This window comes from Anabrus simplex, chromosome 6, assembly GCF_040414725.1.
Source record: "Anabrus simplex isolate iqAnaSimp1 chromosome 6, ASM4041472v1, whole genome shotgun sequence".
NCBI lineage: Eukaryota > Metazoa > Arthropoda > Insecta > Orthoptera > Tettigoniidae > Anabrus > Anabrus simplex.
This window is the reverse complement of record NC_090270.1, coordinates 28720658-28742670: the sequence shown is the minus strand read 5'-3', so window position 1 is coordinate 28742670 and position 22013 is coordinate 28720658. Positions and strand designations below refer to the sequence as shown.

General features: G+C 39.9%; 1 protein-coding gene across 1 annotated transcript in view; it reads right to left on the bottom strand.

Annotated features, from left to right (window-relative positions):
- The window catches only part of Mccc1 (Methylcrotonoyl-CoA carboxylase 1), a 138089-nt gene that overhangs the window by 102649 nt on the left and 13427 nt on the right, over positions 1 to 22013 (bottom strand). Inside the window, exons 2-3 of the mRNA XM_067149707.2 lie at positions 19570 to 19732; positions 6886 to 7103 (exon numbers count right to left, since the gene is read on the bottom strand). Of these exons, the coding sequence (XP_067005808.2) occupies positions 6886 to 7103; positions 19570 to 19732 (381 nt within the window). The remainder of the gene's footprint in view (positions 1 to 6885; positions 7104 to 19569; positions 19733 to 22013) is intronic.

Sequence of the window (22013 nt, the reverse complement as noted above, 5' to 3'; positions counted from 1 at the left end):
CCCTCTTCATCTGAGTCCAATGTCCTTGTTTGAAAACACAAGACACAAGGCATCTGAATGTATTACCACAAACTGATATGATGAACTACCTGTATATAAACAAAGGAAGTCAAGTTTATTTACTTTATGTCCCACTAACTATTATTATGGTTTTCGGGGACACGAAGGTGCCGGAATTTTGTCCCGCAGGAGTTCTTTTATGTGCCAGTAAATCTACTGGCACGAGGTGAAGTATATGAGCACCTTCAAATACCAGCGGACTGAGCCAGGATCGAACCTGCTAAGTTGGGGTCAGAAGGCCAGGGCCTCGCCCGTCTTGAGACACTCAGCCTGGCGAAGTAAAGTTTAACATGTTCATAAGTGTGGACACAATGTTAAATGAAACAGTATTTAACACTGAACAGTTAACATGTTAATGGTATCACCAGTTAACATTTAAAAGTTTTAACATTTAACATGTTGTTGTTTAATGTTAATCAGTGGAAACCAGCCTTAAGAGTTCCTTGGATACACATTGCCTAGTACTGGACAATAATATGGAGTGGGAATTTATACAGCTTTAATTCTGCAGAGGGGGAGAGACAGTCTACTGGGTATCAGAATATCTCTGGAGCCAGGCCATTCTTCCCTGCAGAGCTGAAGCAAGTATTGTTAGCGATGTGGGTCACTGGGGTCTGGAGCAAAGTTGCCATTCCACTTCATCCCAGAGGTGTTTGATAGGACTGAGTCTGGGACTCTGGGCTGGCCAGTCAATTTCTGGAACCTTACTGTCTACAAACACATCCTGCTTTATTGCAGAGAAACACACAGTTATCATCTCTGAACTAGTTCATACACAATTCTTTATGTCTTTATATCTTCTGCCTTTAACATGCTTCTGTAGAAAATACTGTATTTACGCAAATAATTCCTGCCACTGAATAATCCCCGTACCCTAACTTTAGGAAAGCTGATTTTGAAAAAAAATGCCAACATTGATGCAAATGAAACCCGCACCCCAATTTTGTGCCTCAATTTTTTTTAAAAAATATGCGGGTATTATTCGCGTAAATACGGTATTAAGTCTCTTTCATGAGAAACACCCTGCCCCACAAACCGTCACCACAACACTGCCAAATTTCACTGTAAGCACTGTACAGACTGGCATATACTATCTGCCTGGCATTCATTACACCTCAACCCTCCCTCTTGCTGCCACATGGTATAGCATAATTCATCACTTCAAAATGCATCTCCAGTTGTTCACAAACCAGTGGCAGCATGTTTTTGGCTCAGGGACACCTCTCTCCATGAACCACACAGTTCACCAGCAAATGCTAAGTGCCATGTATCTCCCAGTGCAGAGTCATGATGCTAACTGAACAATCAGTGGCACTACAGAATTCATACGCGATGGTTTCATACAATTTTTTAACATTAAAATCTTTCTTTAAGAGAAATTATTTTTAACTGGTCCACCTTTTCAACACACTATCCACTATCGACTATCCACTTAATTATAAATAGAAATTATAATCATATTTTAAAAGTTGCACTGATGGCAAAAGTACAAAATAAAAGTAATTTGGCTGAATTACAATAGCTGAGTCATATTTTACTCAAATACAATTACTAATTACAGTACTTCTTCAATAAGTAAGCAATAAAATACAATTACAATTACTTCACAGAATGCAAGTCTTTTAGGAAATCACTGACTGTTTTTTTTTTTTTTTCAGATGGGGCTGGGATAATACTAAAGTTTGCAAGGAAAAAGACATTATTTCATTTTGTACTTTTTTAGAATATAGACATTAAGTGGCTACCATCAGCACAGTTTCTATGTCATATTCGTATTTTCATTATTTTCAGGTCCAAGTAATTCAAAATATTTATTCAAATAGTGGAATGGAAATTCCATAATCCCTTCATCATTACATGTTTATTCCAGTTCCATTCAGAATTATCTAAATCTCACCCAGTAACTACAACAAGCTGTGAGTAAATGAACCAGTGCGCACTGTATAGTTAGGTTTATGCCTTTGGTGTGACGCTTGTGAGTGCTGGGGCCCGTAAGTTGCCTAACACTTGATGTGATGTACGTATATCGATTACTAGAAAGTAACAATTAAGGAGTAAATTATGTGTAAAAGTTACCTTTTGTGAAAAATAAATGATTACAAGCAAAAATTACTAAAAAATAATCATTACAAGTAATTTTATTACATTTATACTCAAGTACTTCCCAACTATGATAAGTAGTACATGTTTCGACCCATGTTGGTTCATCCTCAGCTACTGAATATTGTGGTAGACATCTTTAAATATTGGGTGGTTCACCAGCCCCTTGTGATTAAGTTTTACACATTCCACCGCTTTTACTACAATTCTGAAATACATCGGTCCCTCTCCCTAAACCGAGGTACAATAACAAGATGTGTGGTTATGGGCTAAAAACCAGCAGGAATTGTGAGCACCACTATTAATTCATTGTGAGTATCCCAAATGAGCCTGTAAAACGAGCACAGATACCAAGAATATGTATCTTCCAACAGGAGGTGTACACACAGACTAAGAACAAGTATTGTATAAAATGGAAACTGTGCACTGTATGTCAAGCCTCGCAATAGCTCACTTGGCAGGGGCGCGGTGGGAGTTATGATAGGTTTGAATCCCATGCATGTTTTTTTTTTTTTTTTTTTTAACAGCCACTTGACTGGGATGTGACAAGGTTGCATACTTAATAGTTTCCACAGACTGATTTGTTTACATGGCCCTGAAAAGGGCCATTGGTATGGTGTTATATGGTATGGAGTGGCTTGGAAGAGGCTACGAAACATGTGACAGGATTTCAGTTACCTATGTCTTTTAACGCAGCACCTGCTCGAACAGACAACCCCCCGTGTTCGATACAGACCTGTGCGTGATGTTGTAAGGACATCTGGCACATTGCAAAATCTCCAGCGCAACAGATCGGCATGCCTCAATGATGAACTGTCTAAGGTGACCAGGACTGCTTGGTACCTCTGCGAACACCAGTTGTTTCACATTCTCCCACAGAAAAAAATGTATGGACATAAGATCAGGCGATCTGATGGGCCAGCGGACCCCTTCCTATCCACTTATCAGGATTCATCACATGGAGATGGTTCTGGACAGGCACCGCCTTGTGCAGTGAAGCTCCATGATGCTCAAACCACATCCTGCAGTGGTCAAGGAGAGGCACACATTCCAAGAATGGTGGTATGTCATCTCGGAGAAACTGCAGATAGCGCTTTCCCACCAGTGGTCCCTCAAAAAAATGGGGACCAATGAGGTGATTATGCACGATGCCACACCATACATTCACGCCTCAATGTACCTGAAAATCTGCCTGTCATACCCAATGGGGATTAACCACATTCCAGTAATGCATATTGTGTTGATTAACGGTTCCATTGTTGTGTAATCGTGCTTTGTCCGTAAATAAGATTGTCGCTAAAAAGGTAGGATTGGTGTCCACATGCTTGTAGGGTCCACTGACAAAACACCACCCATGCTTCTAAATCATGACCATGGAGATCATGGTGTAAGTGCAGATGGTATGGTTGAAACCGCTGGGTATGCAATATGCGCATAACAGATGCCCGGCTGATATCTGTCTCCTGTGCAACTGCCCGTGTGCCAGTGTAAGGTTTATGTGGCCAGTGTCCAACACAACCTCTTCATTGTGAGCAGACCTCATGGGATGATCTGTAACAGACCATGTCCTTCCCAGGGATGCAGTAGCCTGCAAATGCATTTCCACACTCCAAAATATTATGCCTGTCAGTTGCATCTATCTGGATAGCGTTCTTGATACAGGCGTTGTGCAGGGTATGCATTATTTTAGTTTCTCCAGTGATGAGTAACACATCCACATACTCATCATCAGAATACATGATGAGGCAGTGAATAAGCTTTGTGCTGTGTTGTGTTTTGTGTTGTGACTTGCCTCAAGGAGGGGAGTCCGCGCAGCTACATACCTACCTGCCATTTCATATTGCTATCATTTCGCTAGGGCAGACTTGGCCCTACCTGTGGTCTATGAAGCTTGGAACATGTACGACATAGCTAATTGTTTGCCTGTGTCCTAGCCACAGACCCTCACCTCCTCATTTTCGTCTAACTCAGCTCAGTGCCACAATACATACGGCCCAATACACAAATCAGTCCGCGGAAGCTGTCAAGTATGTAACCTTACCATATCCAAGGCAATTGGCAGCAAAATAAATAAAAAATACTTGTGTGGGATTTGAATCTTCGAGCACCAGTCACTATCACAACACCAGTGCCAAGTGAGCTATTGTGAGGCTCGACATGCAGCACCCAATTTCCAGCCTACACAATATCTACTCCTGGTCTGAGAGTGCACCTCCTGTTGTAAGGTACGTGTTCTTCAGATCTGTGCTCATTTTACAGGTTTATTTAAGGCACCCATAATGAATTAATAGTGGCCCTCACGATTCCAGCCATCTTCTAGCCCGTAAACACACATCTTGTCATATTACTGGTGAACCACCCGGTATAAAATCTTTAAAATAAATGGTCACACAAGACATAATAAAATTTGTCACTTGTGAAAGTATCAAAAGATGTCATGCAACTTTTGCATACTACCTTCTTCAAGGCTCAACGGTCCCTGTTGGTCAACACACAAGATCTATCCGGGCATGTTTTGATGTGGTTATGTTTTCCCATTTCCACTTCACAGTCATGTCCCCAACAGTTGACCTGGGTAATGTGAAAAGAATGAAAATGGCCCCGACTGATTACTTACTGATGTGGCATCCAATAACCATTCCAAAATTGAAGTCACTAATATCCCTTGCCTCACCCATTCTGCAGGTATCTCGTAGCACTCAACATCAAACATTCAGCCACTTTTTATATCAGCAGCAGCAGTCGTAGTGACATCTAGACCAGGGGTTTCCAATTTGTAAGGGCTTGAGGGCCACACTGGAAACCTTAGGCATGATCCTGGGCCTCATTGTAATAATAGGCCATTTTCGAAAAAATCCGCAAATGGAACAGAGTTACCAGTATGAAATAAATGAAGGTTTAATAATTTTAATTGCTTAAAACAATATTTTAAAATTGCATAAAAGAGTGAAATTAACCTCTTAGTATAAAAGTCAGAGTATACTCAGGATTTTATATATTTATATAAAATAAAAACCTGAGTATACACGGGAATGTCGCTCACCGATCAGTAACTAATTTAAAGGCCCGAATATTCTCGTTTCTTGTTGTTTTTCAGTATTTCCGCCAGATATTTATAAAATTATTACTTCAGGTTCCTATTTTTGCCAAAAGATGTCTCTGACTCAACCGTAGTGGACATCGGTGACTCGGGCAGCTTGTTTTTGCAGCTTTTCCATATTTATTGCTATCTCAGTATACTTCGTCTGTCAGGTGAAAATGGAGAGTGAAGAAGAGTTTGACATTGAGTCATTGTGCACAATGCTAAAGGGAAGAAGGCACAAAGGGAATCCAGGTACATGTGTAAAGGGTGCGATGTAGCATTGTGATGATCCTTGTTTTAGGGCATTTCACATAGCCACAAACATATGAACAATGTCTTTCTTATACAGTATTGAGTGTCATATTATCTGTTTAGTGCTGTGTTATTTATTTTACATGCAAGTTAAAAAGAACCCATAAAAATATCACGAGTATACTCAGGATTTTTAAAACAGGAACTTTTCAGCGGCTTATATTTCATTGCAAGTGATAAAAAATCATTGTTGTCCGTATTGAAGATACTGAATGTAGGAGGTTGCTAGGAGGTTGCTAGGAGAAGGCAACAAGGAACTTGAAATGGTGCCCTAAGATGTAAACGGGCAACCTGTTACGCGTCATTCCATTTTCTCTGTGTCTCCTGATGAAAAAAGGCAAGGTTCCTTTTGAAACGCGTTGCGTGTGTTTTTATAATTAATTACACGGCATAAGCCCAAAAATATACCTCATGAATAGTTACACGGGCCGTGAAAGTCTAAATGATAATATTAATAAAATTTACTTTCACTGTCACCGCTTTTCAATAAAGAGTCCATTTTAACAATTAAAAATTAGGTAAAAAAGAATCACAATTTTGTAAATAATTGTTGTTATACCCAGGACAATTGAATTTGGAAGAACACTACCAAACAATGTCAGTTCATTTGAATTAATATTTGACAAATGACAAAAAGGAAAAAAGGAATACCTAAATACAAACTGAAATTAATAATGTAGTGAAAACAAAACTTTAAAAAGAACATTTAGTGGAAGAAGTGTGAAAGGAACAATGATAGACAGTTGCAAGAGCCTAAAATCCCAGCAGTGTACTTCCCAGAAAATTTATTCCAGTATGTAGCACTGTGTACCAGCCAGTACTACCAATGACAGAAGAACGAAGAATTGAAACCACTTCTTACACCAATGACAATCAAAGATTTCTTGGTATTCATTGCATGCTACATTATATAAAATGTCCACAGTATGGTTGGCATGAAGTTCAAGATTTGGTATGGATCCCACAGCCATTTTTATAATGGTTAAGACCTAGCATTGGCATTTGTGAATGGCTCATTTGCTGCCCAAGTTTGAATTTTTAAAAAAATCAAAAACAATGTATTCAGACCAAGTGAATACAGGAAATAATATCAAAGAATGAATTATTTCTGTCTTGGGTCTATATAGGGTATAAAAAGTAATACATTTCTGAATGAGCTATGAAATAATTTTTGTAAATTATCTTTACATTTCTTTAAATATATTTTTTTCAAAGCCTTTGCGGGCCGCAAAATGTGACTTTGCAGGCCACCATTTGTAAACCTCTGATCTAGACTATAGTTCAGGTGTACTGGGGGATGTCTGAAATAGTATACACACATAAACATTTACCTTTTAATTCCCATATCCCGAATGGCAGAGGCTGGAGGTCCAATAAAGATCACACCTGACTTCTGGCACTCCTCAGCAAATTCTGCATTTTCAGACAGAAAGCCGTATCCAGGATGAATTGCTTGGCAGCCTGCAAGACCAGCTACCTTCAAGATTTTCTCCTGACATAGGTAACTGTCTTGAGAAGCTGCTGGTCCAATGTGATATGCTTCATCTGCCTAGCAACAAGAAGAAGTCTTTAATGGAATCTATTATACTGTATAGCGATAAACAGTATGGTCCAGGGAAAGGGGTTACCATTTATAGCAACAAAACAGAAGGACATTTCTAATGGAAGAGAATAAGTATTCTTCACATACAGTGGAGAATTTAAGTAATTAACAATGAGAAAATGTGATACAAATAAAATAATGTTATTGGCTTTACATCCCACTATCATTATGGTCTTCGGAGACACCGAGGTGCTGGAATTTAGTCCAGCAGGAATTTTTTTACATGGCAGTAAATCTACCAACACAAGACTGACATACAAGGGTAATCCCAAAAATAAGGTCTCCTATTTTTTTTATAAATACAGAACTCTGTTCGTGTGGCTGTTAGTCACAATATTGTGAAGAGGCACTCAGTCTTGGCTTGGCAGCCGTTGAGAATGGAGCTCCCGTTGGATGTTACCGCCAAGTGTGAAGTGCACACAGTCATTCAGTTTTGGAACGCAAAAGGTACTGAACCGATTGAAATCCATCGCCAATTGAGGAAGTGTATGGGGAGTCATGCTTGGATGTCAAAAATGTTCTTAAGTGGTGTAGAGAGTCTGCAGCCGTTCGGACTGAAATTCACGAGGAATAAAGGAGCGGGAGACCGTCAATTTCCGTCAAGACAGTTGTGAAGGTTGAGCAAATCATGTGTGAAGATCGGCGAATCAACCTGGATGATCTCTGCCCTTTGGTTCCTCAGGTTTCCCGAAGGGCCGCTCACAGAATTTTAATGGAAAAGAAGAAATACCAGAAGGTATGCGAAAGATGGGTGCCACGCATGCTGACTGAAAACCACATGCGACAACGAGTTGATTCTTCCTGTGCATTTCTTCAACACTTTGCAGCCGAACAGGACAACTTTTTGGGCTCAATTGTCACGGGTGACGAAACCTGGGTGTTCCACTTTACACCTGAGACCAAACAACAATCACGCCAGTGGCGGCATCCCTCTTTTGCCAAAGCCGTGGAAATGCAAGCAAACACAGCCTGCCGGTAAAGTCATGACAACTGTGTTTTGGGATCAGAAAGGGGTATCGTTGGTCGACTTTATGCCCGCTGGGACAACAATTATCACTGACAAGTACTGTGAGACCCTGAAAAAACTCAGATGGGCAATTTTGAACCGGAGAAGAGGAATGTTGAGCAAGGGCATAAACATTCTCCATGACGACGCTCGCCCGCACATTGTCTGGCAAACCATTACTCTCCTGCGACAGTTTCAGTGGAACATCATCATCCACCCACCCGATAATCCCGACGTGGCGCCCAGTGACTATCACTTGTTCCCTAAGTTGAAAGAACATTTGGCTGGAAAGTGATTCAGCACCGACGATGAGGTGAAAGATGAGGTTCACAACTTCCTGAACAGCATGGCGGCGATCTGGTATGAAATGGGTATACAAAAACTGTCGCAGCGTCTACAAAAATGCATCGACCGAAATGGTGATTATGTAGAAAAATAGCTAAATATTCAAGCTGTAAAATGATGTAAACTATTGTAGAAATAAACAGGTCTATGTATTTATAAAAAATAGGAGACCTTACTTTTGGGATTACCTTCATATTTGAGCATCTTCAAATACCACCGGTCTGAGCCAGGATCGAACCTGCCAAGTTAGGGTCGGAAGGCCAATGCCTCAACCGCCTGAGCCACTCAGCCCAGCATGATACAAATACAAATTCCTTATTTCTTGCCCAATATTTATGATTCTTTGGCCTCTTCCCTACCGAATTCAATTCATGTACTCTTTGTCTCCTCTTTCTGTTGCTCCTTCTAAGGCAAAAGTTCCGTTACCGCAGCACTTTTCAGGCGTTGACATCTACGCGTGATTGCACTGCCATTTGGTTTTTTCCTCACTGACTTCTCTGTGGACGTAATCAAGCGGTGTACAAGGCTGCCAACGTTTGAACTTACGAACTTGTGACGGCTAGTGACAAAGCCAGTGGTCTGGATTAATTAGATCTGACTAGTGACAAAACCACTGGTCTGGACTGGTTAGGTCTGGCTAGTGACCAAACCATTGGTCTGGATTTGTTAGGTTAGGTTAGTGACCAAATCATTGGTCTGGACTGGTTAGGTCTGGCTAGTGACCAAACCATTGGTCTGAATTGGTTAGGTTAGGTTAGGTTAGTGACCAAGCCATTGGTCTGGATTGGTTAGGTTAGGTTAGTGACCAAACCATTGGTCTGGACTGGTTAGGTCCGGCTAGTGACCAAACCACCGGTCTGGATTGGTTAGGTTAGTGACAAAACCATTGGACTGGGATCAAGCAAAGGAGATCTGGGGGCTTGCCCCCAGGTTAGGGCCACGAAACAGCTGTTAGGCCTCTAGCATTCCGTATGGTGAGAGCGGCGGATTCAGAAAGCTGAAGTAGTATAGCATGCCTGCTAGTCACAAAGCTATTGGTCTGTATTGTACACTGTTTTGTTACAGATTGAATTTAGTTCAATCAAATCAATCACTACTGATCTGCATTTAGGGCAATCGCCCAGGTGGCAGATTCACTATCTGTTGTTTTCCTAGCCTTTTAAATGATTGCGTTTTTATTGTGCGTGTGTTGGTAACGGAATGCATTTCACTTGACTGCTGGGAATGATGTTGTATCCAATTGTATCTCAGCCAATGGAAATGCTACGAAGCAACGAACAATGCATACATACATACATACATACATACATACATACATACATACATACATACATACATAACATATATACATACATACACCATCATTATAGACTGTTATGGCTTTCAGCGTTCAGTCTGCAAGCCTCTGTGAATTTGCTAAACGTCACCACAATCCTCTATTTGCAACTAGTGCTATGGCCTCTTTAGTTCTATACCTCTTATCTTTAAATCATTAGAAACTGAATCTAACCATCGTCATCTTGGTCTCCCTCTACTTATCTTACCCTCCATAACAGAGTCCATTATTCTCCTACATAACCTATCTTCCTCCATTCGCCTCACATGACCCCACTACCGAAGCAGGTTTATGCATAAACAGCTTCATCCATCGAGTTCATTCCTAACTTAACCTTTTAACTACTCCTTCGGAGTACCCTTCTGCCATTATTCCCACCTGTTTGTGCCAGCAATCATTCTCGCTACTTTCATGTCTGTTACTTCTAACTTATGAATAAGATATCCTGACCCCACCCAGCTTTTGCTCCCGTAAAGCAAAGTTGGTCTGAAAACAGATCAATGTAAAGATAGTTTCGTCTGGGAGCTGACTTCCTTCTTACAGAATACTGTTGATCACAACTGTGAGCTCACTGCATTAGCTTTACTACACCTTGTACCATCCTGGGAGAACACACATCCTAAATATTTGAAATTATCTAGCTGTTGCAGTTTTGTATCACCAATCTGACATTCAATTCTGTTGAATTTTTTTACCTACTGATATCAATTTAGTCTTCGAAAGGCTAATTTTCATACCATACTCATTGCACCTATTTTCAAGTTCCAAGATATTAGATTGCAGGCTTTTGGCAGAATCTGTCATTAAGACCAAATCGTCACCATAGGCCAGGCTGCTTACTACTTTTCCACCTAACTGAATCCCTCCCTGCCACTTTATACCTTTCAGCATCCATGTAAACTACGAACAACAAAGGTAAAAAATTATAGCCTTGCCTAACCCCGGTAAGTACCCTGAAAAATGAACTCATTCTACCATCAATTCTCACTGCAGCCTGATTGTCAACATAAATGCCTTTTCTTGATTTTAATAATCTAGCATTAATCCCATAGTCCCCCAGTATGGTGAACATCATTTCACGCGGTACCCTGACATATGCTTTCCCTAGATCTACAAAACATAAACACAACTGTCTACTGTATTCCTTTTGTAGCATTTTTCAATTACCTGGCGCATACTGAAAATCTGATCCTGACAGCCCCTCTGTGGTCTGAAACCATACTGGTTTTCATCCAACTTCCTCTCAACCACTGATCGCACCCTCCCTTCCAAGATGCCAGTGAATACTTTGCCTGGTCTACTAATCAATGAGATACCTCAATAGTTGTTGCAATCCTTCCTGTTTCCTTACGTATAGGCAGGTGCAGTTACTACTTTTGTCCAATCTGAAGGTACCTTACCAACACTCAGGCTAATCTTATTACTCTATGAAGCCATTTCATCCCACCTTCCCACTATACTTCACCATTTCAGGTCTAATTTTACCTATTCCTGCTGCTTTATGACAATGGAGTTTATTTACCAACCTCTCCACTTCCTCAGGCATAATTTCACCAACATTATTTTCCTCCTCCCTATGAGCTCGGTTGTTTGCGACACCACCATGAAGATTTCCTTTTATGTTGAGAAGATTTTCAAAATATTCCCTCCACCTGTCCAGTGATTCCCTGGGATCTATTCTGAGATCACCTGAATTACTCAAAGCACTGTTCATTTCCTTTTTCTCTCCCTTCCTAAGATTCTTTATTACTGTCCAGAGAAGTTTCCCTGCTGCTTGACCTAGCCTTTCCATGACTTCTTTTTGGATTCAACAACTATTTGTTTCGCTCTGTTTCTTTCATCTACGTACAATTCCCTGTCTGCATCAGCCCTTGTTTGCAGCCATTTCTGATAAGCCTCCTTTTTTCGTTTACAAGCTGCTCTCACTTCATCGTTCCACCAATGTTGGCCTTTTCCCAACTTGACACACAGTTGTTCCTAGGCATTCCCTTGCTGTTTCAACTACAGCATCCCTGTATGCCACCCGTTTTCTTCCTATATCCAGAACCTGCTTACTGTCCACTGTTCGGAACTCCTCACTAATCATATCCGTGTATTTCTGTCTAATTTCCTCGTCGTGGAGATTTTCTACCCTTATTCATTTGCAGACAGATTTCACTTTCTCTATCCTAGGCCTAGAGATACTTAGTTCACTGCAGATCAGATAATGGTTTGTATCATCAAAAAATCCCCAAAAAACATGCACATTCCTTACAGATTTCCTGAAAAGTCGGTTAAGACATAGTCTATTATGGATCTGGTACCCCTACCCTACCAGGTGTAGCAGTGGATAGCCTTATGCTTGAAGAATGTATTCGTAACTGCTAAACCCATACAAGCACAAAAGTCCAGCAAATGCTTCCCATTCGTATTAGCTTCCATATTTTCCCCACATTTACCAATCCCCCTTTCATATCCTCCAGTTCTATTTCCAACTCTCGCATTGAAATCGCCCATTAGCACTATTCTATCCCTGCTGTTCACCCTGACTACGATGTAACTCAATGCTTCATAAAACTTGTCAACTTCATTCTCTTCTGCAACCTCACATGGTGAATACACTGAAACAATTCTCATCCTACCCCATACTCTGCCCTTCCCTTTTTAACATCCGTCAAGTACACTATAATCTCCTATCTCTTCCTCTTTATCTCCCCTTACCCGAATATTACTTACTCCTGGCACATCCAGATGCATCCTCTTCGCTTATTAAGCCAGTTCTACTTTCTTTCACCCATAAGCCTCATTAATATTGATAGCTCCCTATCGAATTCCATTTTGTTCGCCAAGTTGTTTCCAAGGAGTCCCTCGCCTGTCGAATGGGAGTGGGACTCCATTACTCCCAAGCAACTGAAATGAGACTCATTAGATCCATGAACCAAACCACCAGAAAGGACAAGATCAGAAATGAACTGAATAGGAGAGTAGCTGGTGTCGAGGTTCCTATTACCAGTGTCATAAAGAAATGCAGACTTCAGTAGTATGGGCACATAATGAGAATGAACAGTGAAAGACCTGCCATAAAATATTTTGACCTTAATCTCATTAGGAAGAAGAACACAGGGAAAACATAGAAAACACTGGATAGAGACTGTACGATCAGATGTGGAGGAGAGAGGACACAAATGGGAGGATGTACTGGAACAGAAGATGTATGAAGACAGAGGGAGATGGCGAGCATTTGTACACCACACCCGGGAAATTGGAGTTGGGAGATGATGATGATGATGATGATGATGATGATGACCACACCACTCAATGGTCCAGGAAGGTATCCTGGTGAATTAATACAAAAATTCAAGAGCTTCCCAAAAATTTGGGACGTTCACAGCAGTGAATTCAAAGACAGAATTAAGACACCCATTGCTTTCAGTACCAATGCAGAGGACCGAAGGAAATACTGAGAGAATGGCACAACCCAAAAACACAGTTTTCCCAGGAAGTGAAAAAACTTGTTAAAATAAAATGTGGCTCCTCAGAGATACCAGCCGAGTCTCGGTGGCCGTATTTTTCAGGTATGAAATTCACAGAGAATAGCATAGCAATGATTTTGGACATAGTATGTTCCTTCAAAGGTAAGATATTAATGAATTATTATTATTAAAAATGTGCCCACATGTTACGAATGTAAAGTTGCCAAAGCATAGAAAGTTTAAATAGTTGAATTAGAAAATGAATAATATTTTCTAGCAGTGTTTTACTGAACATGTATGTATCTCTTTGGCGTTTATCATGGGTATAAAGTGATCGGGCCTGTTAATTAAATTATTATTATTATTATTATTATTATTATTATTATTATTATTATTATTATTATTATTATTATTATTATTATTATTTTGTGCATCTGTGAGCGGAGGTTGTGGATTCTTTGCTTCCATTACAGAATATGTATTACCATAGTTGATATAGATGTTGATTCCCACAGGGAATATGAAATATTTGTCCTGTATGAGTAAATTTATAATACCAATTTAATGGTCCGTTATTAGATATTATAAATTTTCCAGCTAACTCATTCTTGGTTGCCTGCGTTTTGCCCCTATGTGCTAAGTTGGGCTCATCAGTTGGTACTTAGCACACCCACCAAGACGCATAGCTAGTGCATACTGATTGGTATTATAAATTTACTCATTCAGGACAAATATTTCATATTCCCTGTGGGAATCAACATCTATATCATCTGATGGCCAGGCAGGCATCAATTTTTGGAAATGAGACAAAGTCTCTCATAGTGCACTGGCACTGCTGGTGGCTTCAAGTGGCCTATGCAGTGGCCTCCACGGTAAACCCACCCTAAAATACCTCGGCATCCTCTTTGACCAACACCTAACCTTTCGTCCCCACTTCCAAGATCTCAAATCCAAGACAGCCAATCGTGCCCGACTGGTGCGGCGCCTAGCCGGCACACAGTGGGGTCTCCAATCCTCCCTCCTCCTTCACACATACAAATCCTTTGTCCAACCACCCATAACCTATGGACTCACCACCTAGGCAGCCATAGCCAAATCCAACCCTAACCTCTATCACCCCCTCCTTTCCATAGAACGACGCATCGTATGGCACGCCCTCCGGCTCCCATTCCACTATCCCACCTTGGACCTACACGACATCTTTCCCTTCCCCAATCTGGACTCCTATGTCCTCAACCAATTTCAGCGCACCTATCAACAAGCTCCTGACCGGGATCACCCCTTCCTAAACCACCTACTCAACGGCCCACCTCCCCCTTCCCCACACTTCATCCAGACACCTTACAACCTTTACCGATCCCTACCCCCACCCTGAGGCGATGCCTCCAAGAGAACTGCGACGGCAACCACCACTCCCCAACACCCACCCCACGCCCAATACCCCACCTGCACCCCTAACACCCCAATCAGCCTATAAATCATATCGTAATGGCAATTCAATATCACGGTGAGCCCTCGTCGATGCCCTCCCCACTCCCTAACTGACTAAATAAAGATGTCGACTGTACACACCTTATGTATATAAGAACAACTATCTAACTGGAACATACTGTAAATAATCCAATTAACATTATTATTGTCATCTTTTCTCTTCTACATCATTTACTGTAAAACTTCAGTCAGCTCACATGATTGTATTTACTGTATATATGTCAATTATAACTATCTTGTTGGTGCAATATTGTAAATAGTCCAAATACAACATTTATCCTAACTTTTATTGTAAAACCCCTTTCATCCCATCTCATTGTATATACTGTTTTCACATAAATATAACTCTATAATTGGTATCACATTGTAAATAGTCCCATTACAACATGGGCTCTACTCATATAATTTAAATCCCTATTACCCCTTCTCATTGTACATACAGTATTTATGTAAGTATAACTATCAAGTTGGTGTCATATTTTAACCAGCCCATATTCAACATCTGTGCTACATATATGTGAAAACTCTTAGCTCACATCATTGTATATACCATTACTCGAATTCACCAGTTGCAATCTTAATTTGTAAATAGTAAATGAAACGTTGTAAAAGTCTGATAAAATTGTAAAAGACCCAAGTTGTAAATAAAGCACACAGCCAGAGGAAAATTCCCCCACCTCCTCCACCATGCCAAATCATCACCCTAGCCCATCCTCCTACTCCATCAAACCCACAACCCCGCCGAATCTCCTGGCCAGAGAGAAGGCGTTACCTTCTAGGTGGCCCGCCCCTCCCCCTCATGGAGGGGAATGAAAACTTTTCATGATGCCTCCACAGTATGCACTAGCGATGCGTCTTAGTGGGTGTGCTAAGTACCAACTGATGAGCCCAACTTAGCACATAGGGGCGAAATGCAGGCAACCAAGAATGAGTTACCTGGAAAATTTATAATGTCCAATAACAGACCATTAAATTGGTATTATAAATTTACTCATTCAGGACAAATATTTCATATTCCCTGTGGGAATCAACATCTATATCATCTGATGGCCAGGCAGGCATCAATTTTTGGAAATGAGACGAAGTCTCTCATAGTGCACTGGCACTGCTGGTGGTTTCAAGTGGGCTATGCAGTGGCCTCCACGGTATGCACTAGCCATGCGTCTTGGTGGGTGTGCTAAGTACCAACTGATGAGCCCAACTTAGCACATAGGGGTGAAACGCAGGCAACCAAGAATGAGTTAGCTGGAAAATTTATAATGTCCAATAACAGACCATTAAATTGGTATTATAAATTTACTCATTCAGGACAAATATTTCACATTCCCTGTGGGAATCAACATATATATCATCTGATGGCCAGGCAGGCATCAATTTTTGGAAATGAGTCAAAGTCTCTCATAGTGCATTGGCACTGCTGGTGGCTTCAAGTGGCCTATGCAGTGGCCTCCACGGTATGCACTAGCCATGCGTCTTGGTGGGTGTGCTAAGTACCAACTGATGAGCCCAACTTAGCACATAGGGGTGAAATGCAGGCAACCAAGAATGAGTTAGCTGGAAAGTTTATAATGTCCAATAACGGACCATTAAATTGGTATTACCAAGATTTCAATGTACTCTGTATTGAGTTTCGGATTGTGATTTTATGAAATTTTACACCTGTCTTATTTAAGAGACAAGGCGAGTTTTGTTAGGGCTGGTCCTCAACTAGTGTAATGTTTAAACCATCACGTAACATAGTGGCATTTCGATGGAACTTCTTATAAGCCACTTGACCGAAGCAGCAGTTGCATTTTCATACGAGGAAAATCCGGGTGCCGAGTGTTGGAACATTTTAGGCCAGAGGGAGTAATACCATATGACATAATATGTGCCCACATGCTAAGATGTAAAGTTGCCAAAGCATAGAAAGTATAAATAGTTGAATTAGAAAGTGAAATAATATTTTCTAGCAGTATTTTACCGAACAGATTTGTATCTCTCTGTTGTTTACTGCGGGTACAAAGTCGGCGGGCCTGTTTATTGTAATTTTGATCTCTAGGAGAAAATCTTTGACAGGTAGCACATTTCCACTTCATTCTAATTAATTTCAATAAACAATAGAGATCTTTTGTAGACATTATACAAAAATTTTGATAGCTATTCGCATTCTTTTATTTCAATTCTTGCAGCAGATTATTGTAGACTCCAGACGTGGTCTTCTGAGTATCGAGCCCCTAACCGAAACCTTCCTAAATCTCTTCTTTTCCCTTATTCACGAGAATAAAGAGAGCTGCAGCACATCCAATCTGCCAGTATGTCGCCATTTTGGTTGACTGACACTGCAAGCATATGTGAACAGTATCTGCAAGTTACTTGTGAAAAACTTGTGCAAAGTAACTTGTTTAGTTTTGTTGCTTGAAGTGTAAACCCAGCAGCAAGTGCCTTGCAACAATTTGCAGCAATAACTTTTGCAAGTTGCTTGCTGGTGTGAACCTAGCCTACATCCCAGGTATTTAAACGTTGCCACTCTCGTGATCTGGTCCTTTCGTGCTATGAGACTACGTTCTTGCTAGTAGTTTAACGTCACACTAACACATCAAAGGTTTTCAGCGATGCTAGGATGGGAAAGGGTTAGAGTTGGGAAGGTACCAGCCAAGGCCTTAATCAAGGTACAGCTTGGTGTGAAAATGGGAAGCCACTGAAAACCAACTTCAGGGCTGCCGGCGGTGAGATTCGAACCCATCATGCCCCAAATGCAAGCTCACAGCTATATGACCTTAACCATATGGCCACCTCACTCGGTGCAAGCCTCTGTGAATTAACAAAATGTCTCCACAATCCTCTGTTTCCAATTACTGTATTTCTCTGAATCCAAAATGACCCCCAATTTTTCCTTCAAAAAAAGAAAATAATAATAATAATAATAATAATAATAATAATAATAATAATAATAATAATGATAATAATAATAATAATAATAATAATAATAATAATAATAATAATAAATCCGGCTTAAAAAGTGCTTTGTGGAATCATAATTTTATTTTTAACAAATTTCAAATTTAATTTGAGAAATAAAATAAACACACAGAAGTATCATGTAAATCCTACCTACTTCCCTAATCATTTTCATTACAGGTATCTGATACTGCCTTTGAAAGTTCAGGGAATTCCTATTCGCAAGCATGCATTTGTATGGAATATTATATTATGGCCAATCCGACCTTGCATTTTTCGTGCACATACCTTACAATTTGATTTCTTTAAAGCGCCCTTGTTGCAGGCCACTGAATGCCTTTTTTGTACAATAGCCTACGCAGTTTTAGACTACCCTTTGTCTTCACGCCAACGCCGAACAGTGGCTTTAGTTATGCTGCATTTTCTTGTGGTTGCACAATTTTTCTTTATTTCCCCATGTTTAATAACAATTAATTTAAAATTGGCATCATAATATCGAAAAGAACCCACTGAAAATTCACTGGTAATACTTGTTCAACAACTCACTACAATATGACGATACATCACAAAAGAATTCCTGTCGTCTATAAAAGTCTGACTAAGCACCAGGAATAACCGGCTGCCGCTAAATGCATGTCTCACTTGCCGGCTTTGGCTAAGTTCATCTGGCTTCAGCGGCTAGCTATGTTCAGTATAGTAAAGACGTAGACGTTGAAGATCAGCAAGTCTTGTGTGCTGTGATATGGCCATTCCGCTCATATGTTTTTCATGCACATACCTCACCATTTCATCTTCGACTTCTCTAAAGCATCCTTGTTGAGGACCAACACTAGATTGAGAACAGTAGATACAGACCCACACCCGTAAAAATGGGGAGTAAAGAAAGTGAATCGGACAGGGATTGTGCAACAAGCTATCCAACCTGAAATGTCTGTGAACACAACTCCTAACTTAAACCAACAGTGAATCTACCTTTTGAACTTAGAAAGGGTCAAACAAGTGGATCAACCTTTTCTATACATTTCCCAGCACAGTACAATGTGACTCGGAAGAAAACTAGAATTCAATGAAAGAAGAAGCACATTCTAGTTAAAAACATTTCTTCAAGATTACAACACCCACTTCTAGTATTAAAACAATAAGTAATTTTAATTACGTCTTCGGGACTTAAATCGATACTAAAGACATTTTAGCTCAATAAGATGGAGTTTTTAACTTATTTTACATTAACTTCCTTGTAACACCCATACACTTCCCGCCGCACTCCCCCCACCCCCATCCAACTCATACGTTCTTTACTAACAATAGTTTTTAAGTCAACAAGGATTTTATTATGCACTTACTTTAATGCTTCTTTATCTAAGCTTTTGTGTATACAGCTGATGATGATCGCAAAGCAACAAAACATGTAGCCTACTGTTATTTTTAATGATATTATAAATTGCCAAAGGCAAAATATAAAGGTATTGTTTAGGTGGAAAATATTCTCTTACGAAACCATTGGATTATATCATCAAATATGAAGTGGGTTTGTAATCACCAATCATTCTTGCCCCTTTCACATGTCTGTTATTTCTAACTTATGAATAAGATGCCCTGAGCCCACCCAACTTTCACTCCCGTTCAGCAAAGTTGGTGTGAAAACAGACCAATGTAAAGACGAAACCTGGATTGGTACACACTGATGGAAGAGGAATTGTGGAAGGAGAGAGGAAGGTGGAGAAGTGCTATACATATCCAGACCCAGCAGGAGCTGGATAAGGAGAAAGAAGGAGGATGATGTTGATGAACTTGTTCTAGTTTTAGTTTAAAAGGTTCATATTATGTAAACTTTTCACTTACCAATTCCACGTGCATTGCTCGAGCATCAGCATCGCTGTAAACTGCTACAGACTGTATACCCATCTTCTTAGCAGTTCTCATAACTCTGCAGGCTATCTCCCCACGATTTGCTATCAGAACTTTTCTTATGGGCATAGTAGAGTACTTCAAGATGTGGCGATACCTTCAAAATTAAAATTATTTCTTCATTAACATTCATAGTTCTCATGAATATTACAATATTAGTAAATTTCAATAACAAGTTTCATATTGTGTAAATACACCGGTGTGCAAAACAATGTACAGGGTTGACCACGTAAGTTGAGACTGTACAATATCTCAAAAACCAAGTGTTGTGTAAAAAACTGTCTGGAATAAAAGTTGCTTGATATTAAGGGGGAAAGAACATGCTGTATTTGTCATGTTTTATTTGGAGAACGTTTGTATGGTCATCTGAAGGTCACATGACGTTTTTCTAAATTGGGAACCAACATCTTTTCTTTTGTTTTCACATTCCTCATACAAAATTAAACAACTTTCGTATAACGCACTTGCAATTGTTCATACACCAACGTACATAACAACGAAAAGTATGAATGAATTACATGAATGGCTGGACCCATTTGACACAGTCCAGCATAACACTACGGCAAGGTGGCCATGAGACAACTGTGTCTGCTGTTTTGTTTACTTTCCGCGGTAGGACAGTTTCCTGGTATCTGTTGTTATTGTACTTGCAACCGCCTGCAAGTCCAGGTGGATCCATTGGTAGTATGTACCTACTACAATTAGTGATCACTAAGTACAACCATCAGTTCCATGCAAGTTGTTTAGCATTTGAAGCATATGCAGTTGTCTGCGAGTTGAAATGGACTGACTTCTGCAACAAGAGAAAGTGGAAATGGTTCTCATTTATGGCGAATCTAGGAGAGATGTGGAACAGGCTATTCTTGTGTATGCGGGAAGGTTTCCTGACAGAAGAACTCCATCAAGAGCTTCATTTTATCGTGTGATAAAATAATTCACCAAAGAAGGCAGTGTCCAGCCAAAGAAAAAGACGAACAGACAAATCACTACGGATGACGATAGAGCAGTTGCGGTGCTAGCTGCAGTGAATTATGAACCCCGTGTTAGTTCTCATGCATTAGCTACCAATTATAAGCTATAAATTTCATTTTTGCTCCATACTGACATGCAATTATAAGAAATAAATTGACAAATTTTCAGTACAATATATATATTAGCTACCAATGCGGGAATGTCCAAAAGCAGTGTCCTTGAAATACTGAAAAGGCATAAATTCCATCCTTACCATATGTCATTACATCAAGAACTACACAGTGATGATTTTGGACTAACGTTCTGTAGGTTGGCAGAGGAATAATACTAACTTTTTCAGGTAGTATTGTTTAGTGATGAGTATACATTCATAAATCATGGTGAAGTAAATCAACACAATATGCACTACTGGTCTGTGGACAATCCACATTGGTTACGAGAAGTGGAACATCAGAGACTCTGGTCAGTTAATGTGTGGTGTGGGATTTTGGGTGCAGACGTATTTGGACCATATTTTATTGATAGCACCTTAACAGGTGCAAAGAACAGACACTTGTTACCGGAGGTATTGCCATTATTGTTAGAAGATGTACCATTAGAAATCAGGAAGCAAATGTGGTATCAGCTCAACGGATGCCCTGTGTACTATGCACGTACTGTTCGGGATGTTTTAAATAACAGTTACCATGATCGTTGGATAGGATGCACAGGTAACATCAATTGGCCTGCTCGGTCTCCTGACCTTACATCCTGGGACTTTTTCTTAGGGGTTACCTGAAAGATCGACTGTATTATGAAAACCCAACGACTCCGGACAACATGAAGGCGTGCATAGGACATGCTTTACATTAAGGAATGAGGGTGATTGTTTCCACCTATTCAATACTACAACAGTGTAAAGTTATTAATACATCACATATTTATTAGATTTCAACATAGGGACCGGTTTTGGCAACTGTATTTGCCATCATCAGCCAAAAGGAAAAATTGCTACAAGGCATTATACAAATCTATATTATCATAATTTTAAAATATATGTATATACAAAATGAACCATACTCTTAAACTATTTTGTGTATTAGGTGTACACTATCAAACTTTTTTGTTGAAATTACTAGCATATTTCTTATGCGATATATTATAATTCATTAATTCTGTACAATCTTTTGGATATAAATAGTTGAAACGTTGTCAAGTCCTTGTAGTTGTTGCAAAATGATGATTAAGCATCTAGTTTAGTTAAAATCAGTCTCTTAAAAAAACCTTTTTACAGCTGCTTAGACCTTAAGGGCATACAGTTTTTCTTGGCCAATTATACATTCTGGTTACTAACATACATTAAAATGAATTCAGCTAATATCATTTTGGAACATTAAACATATTTGTGCTTGGTATGGAGGTTAATT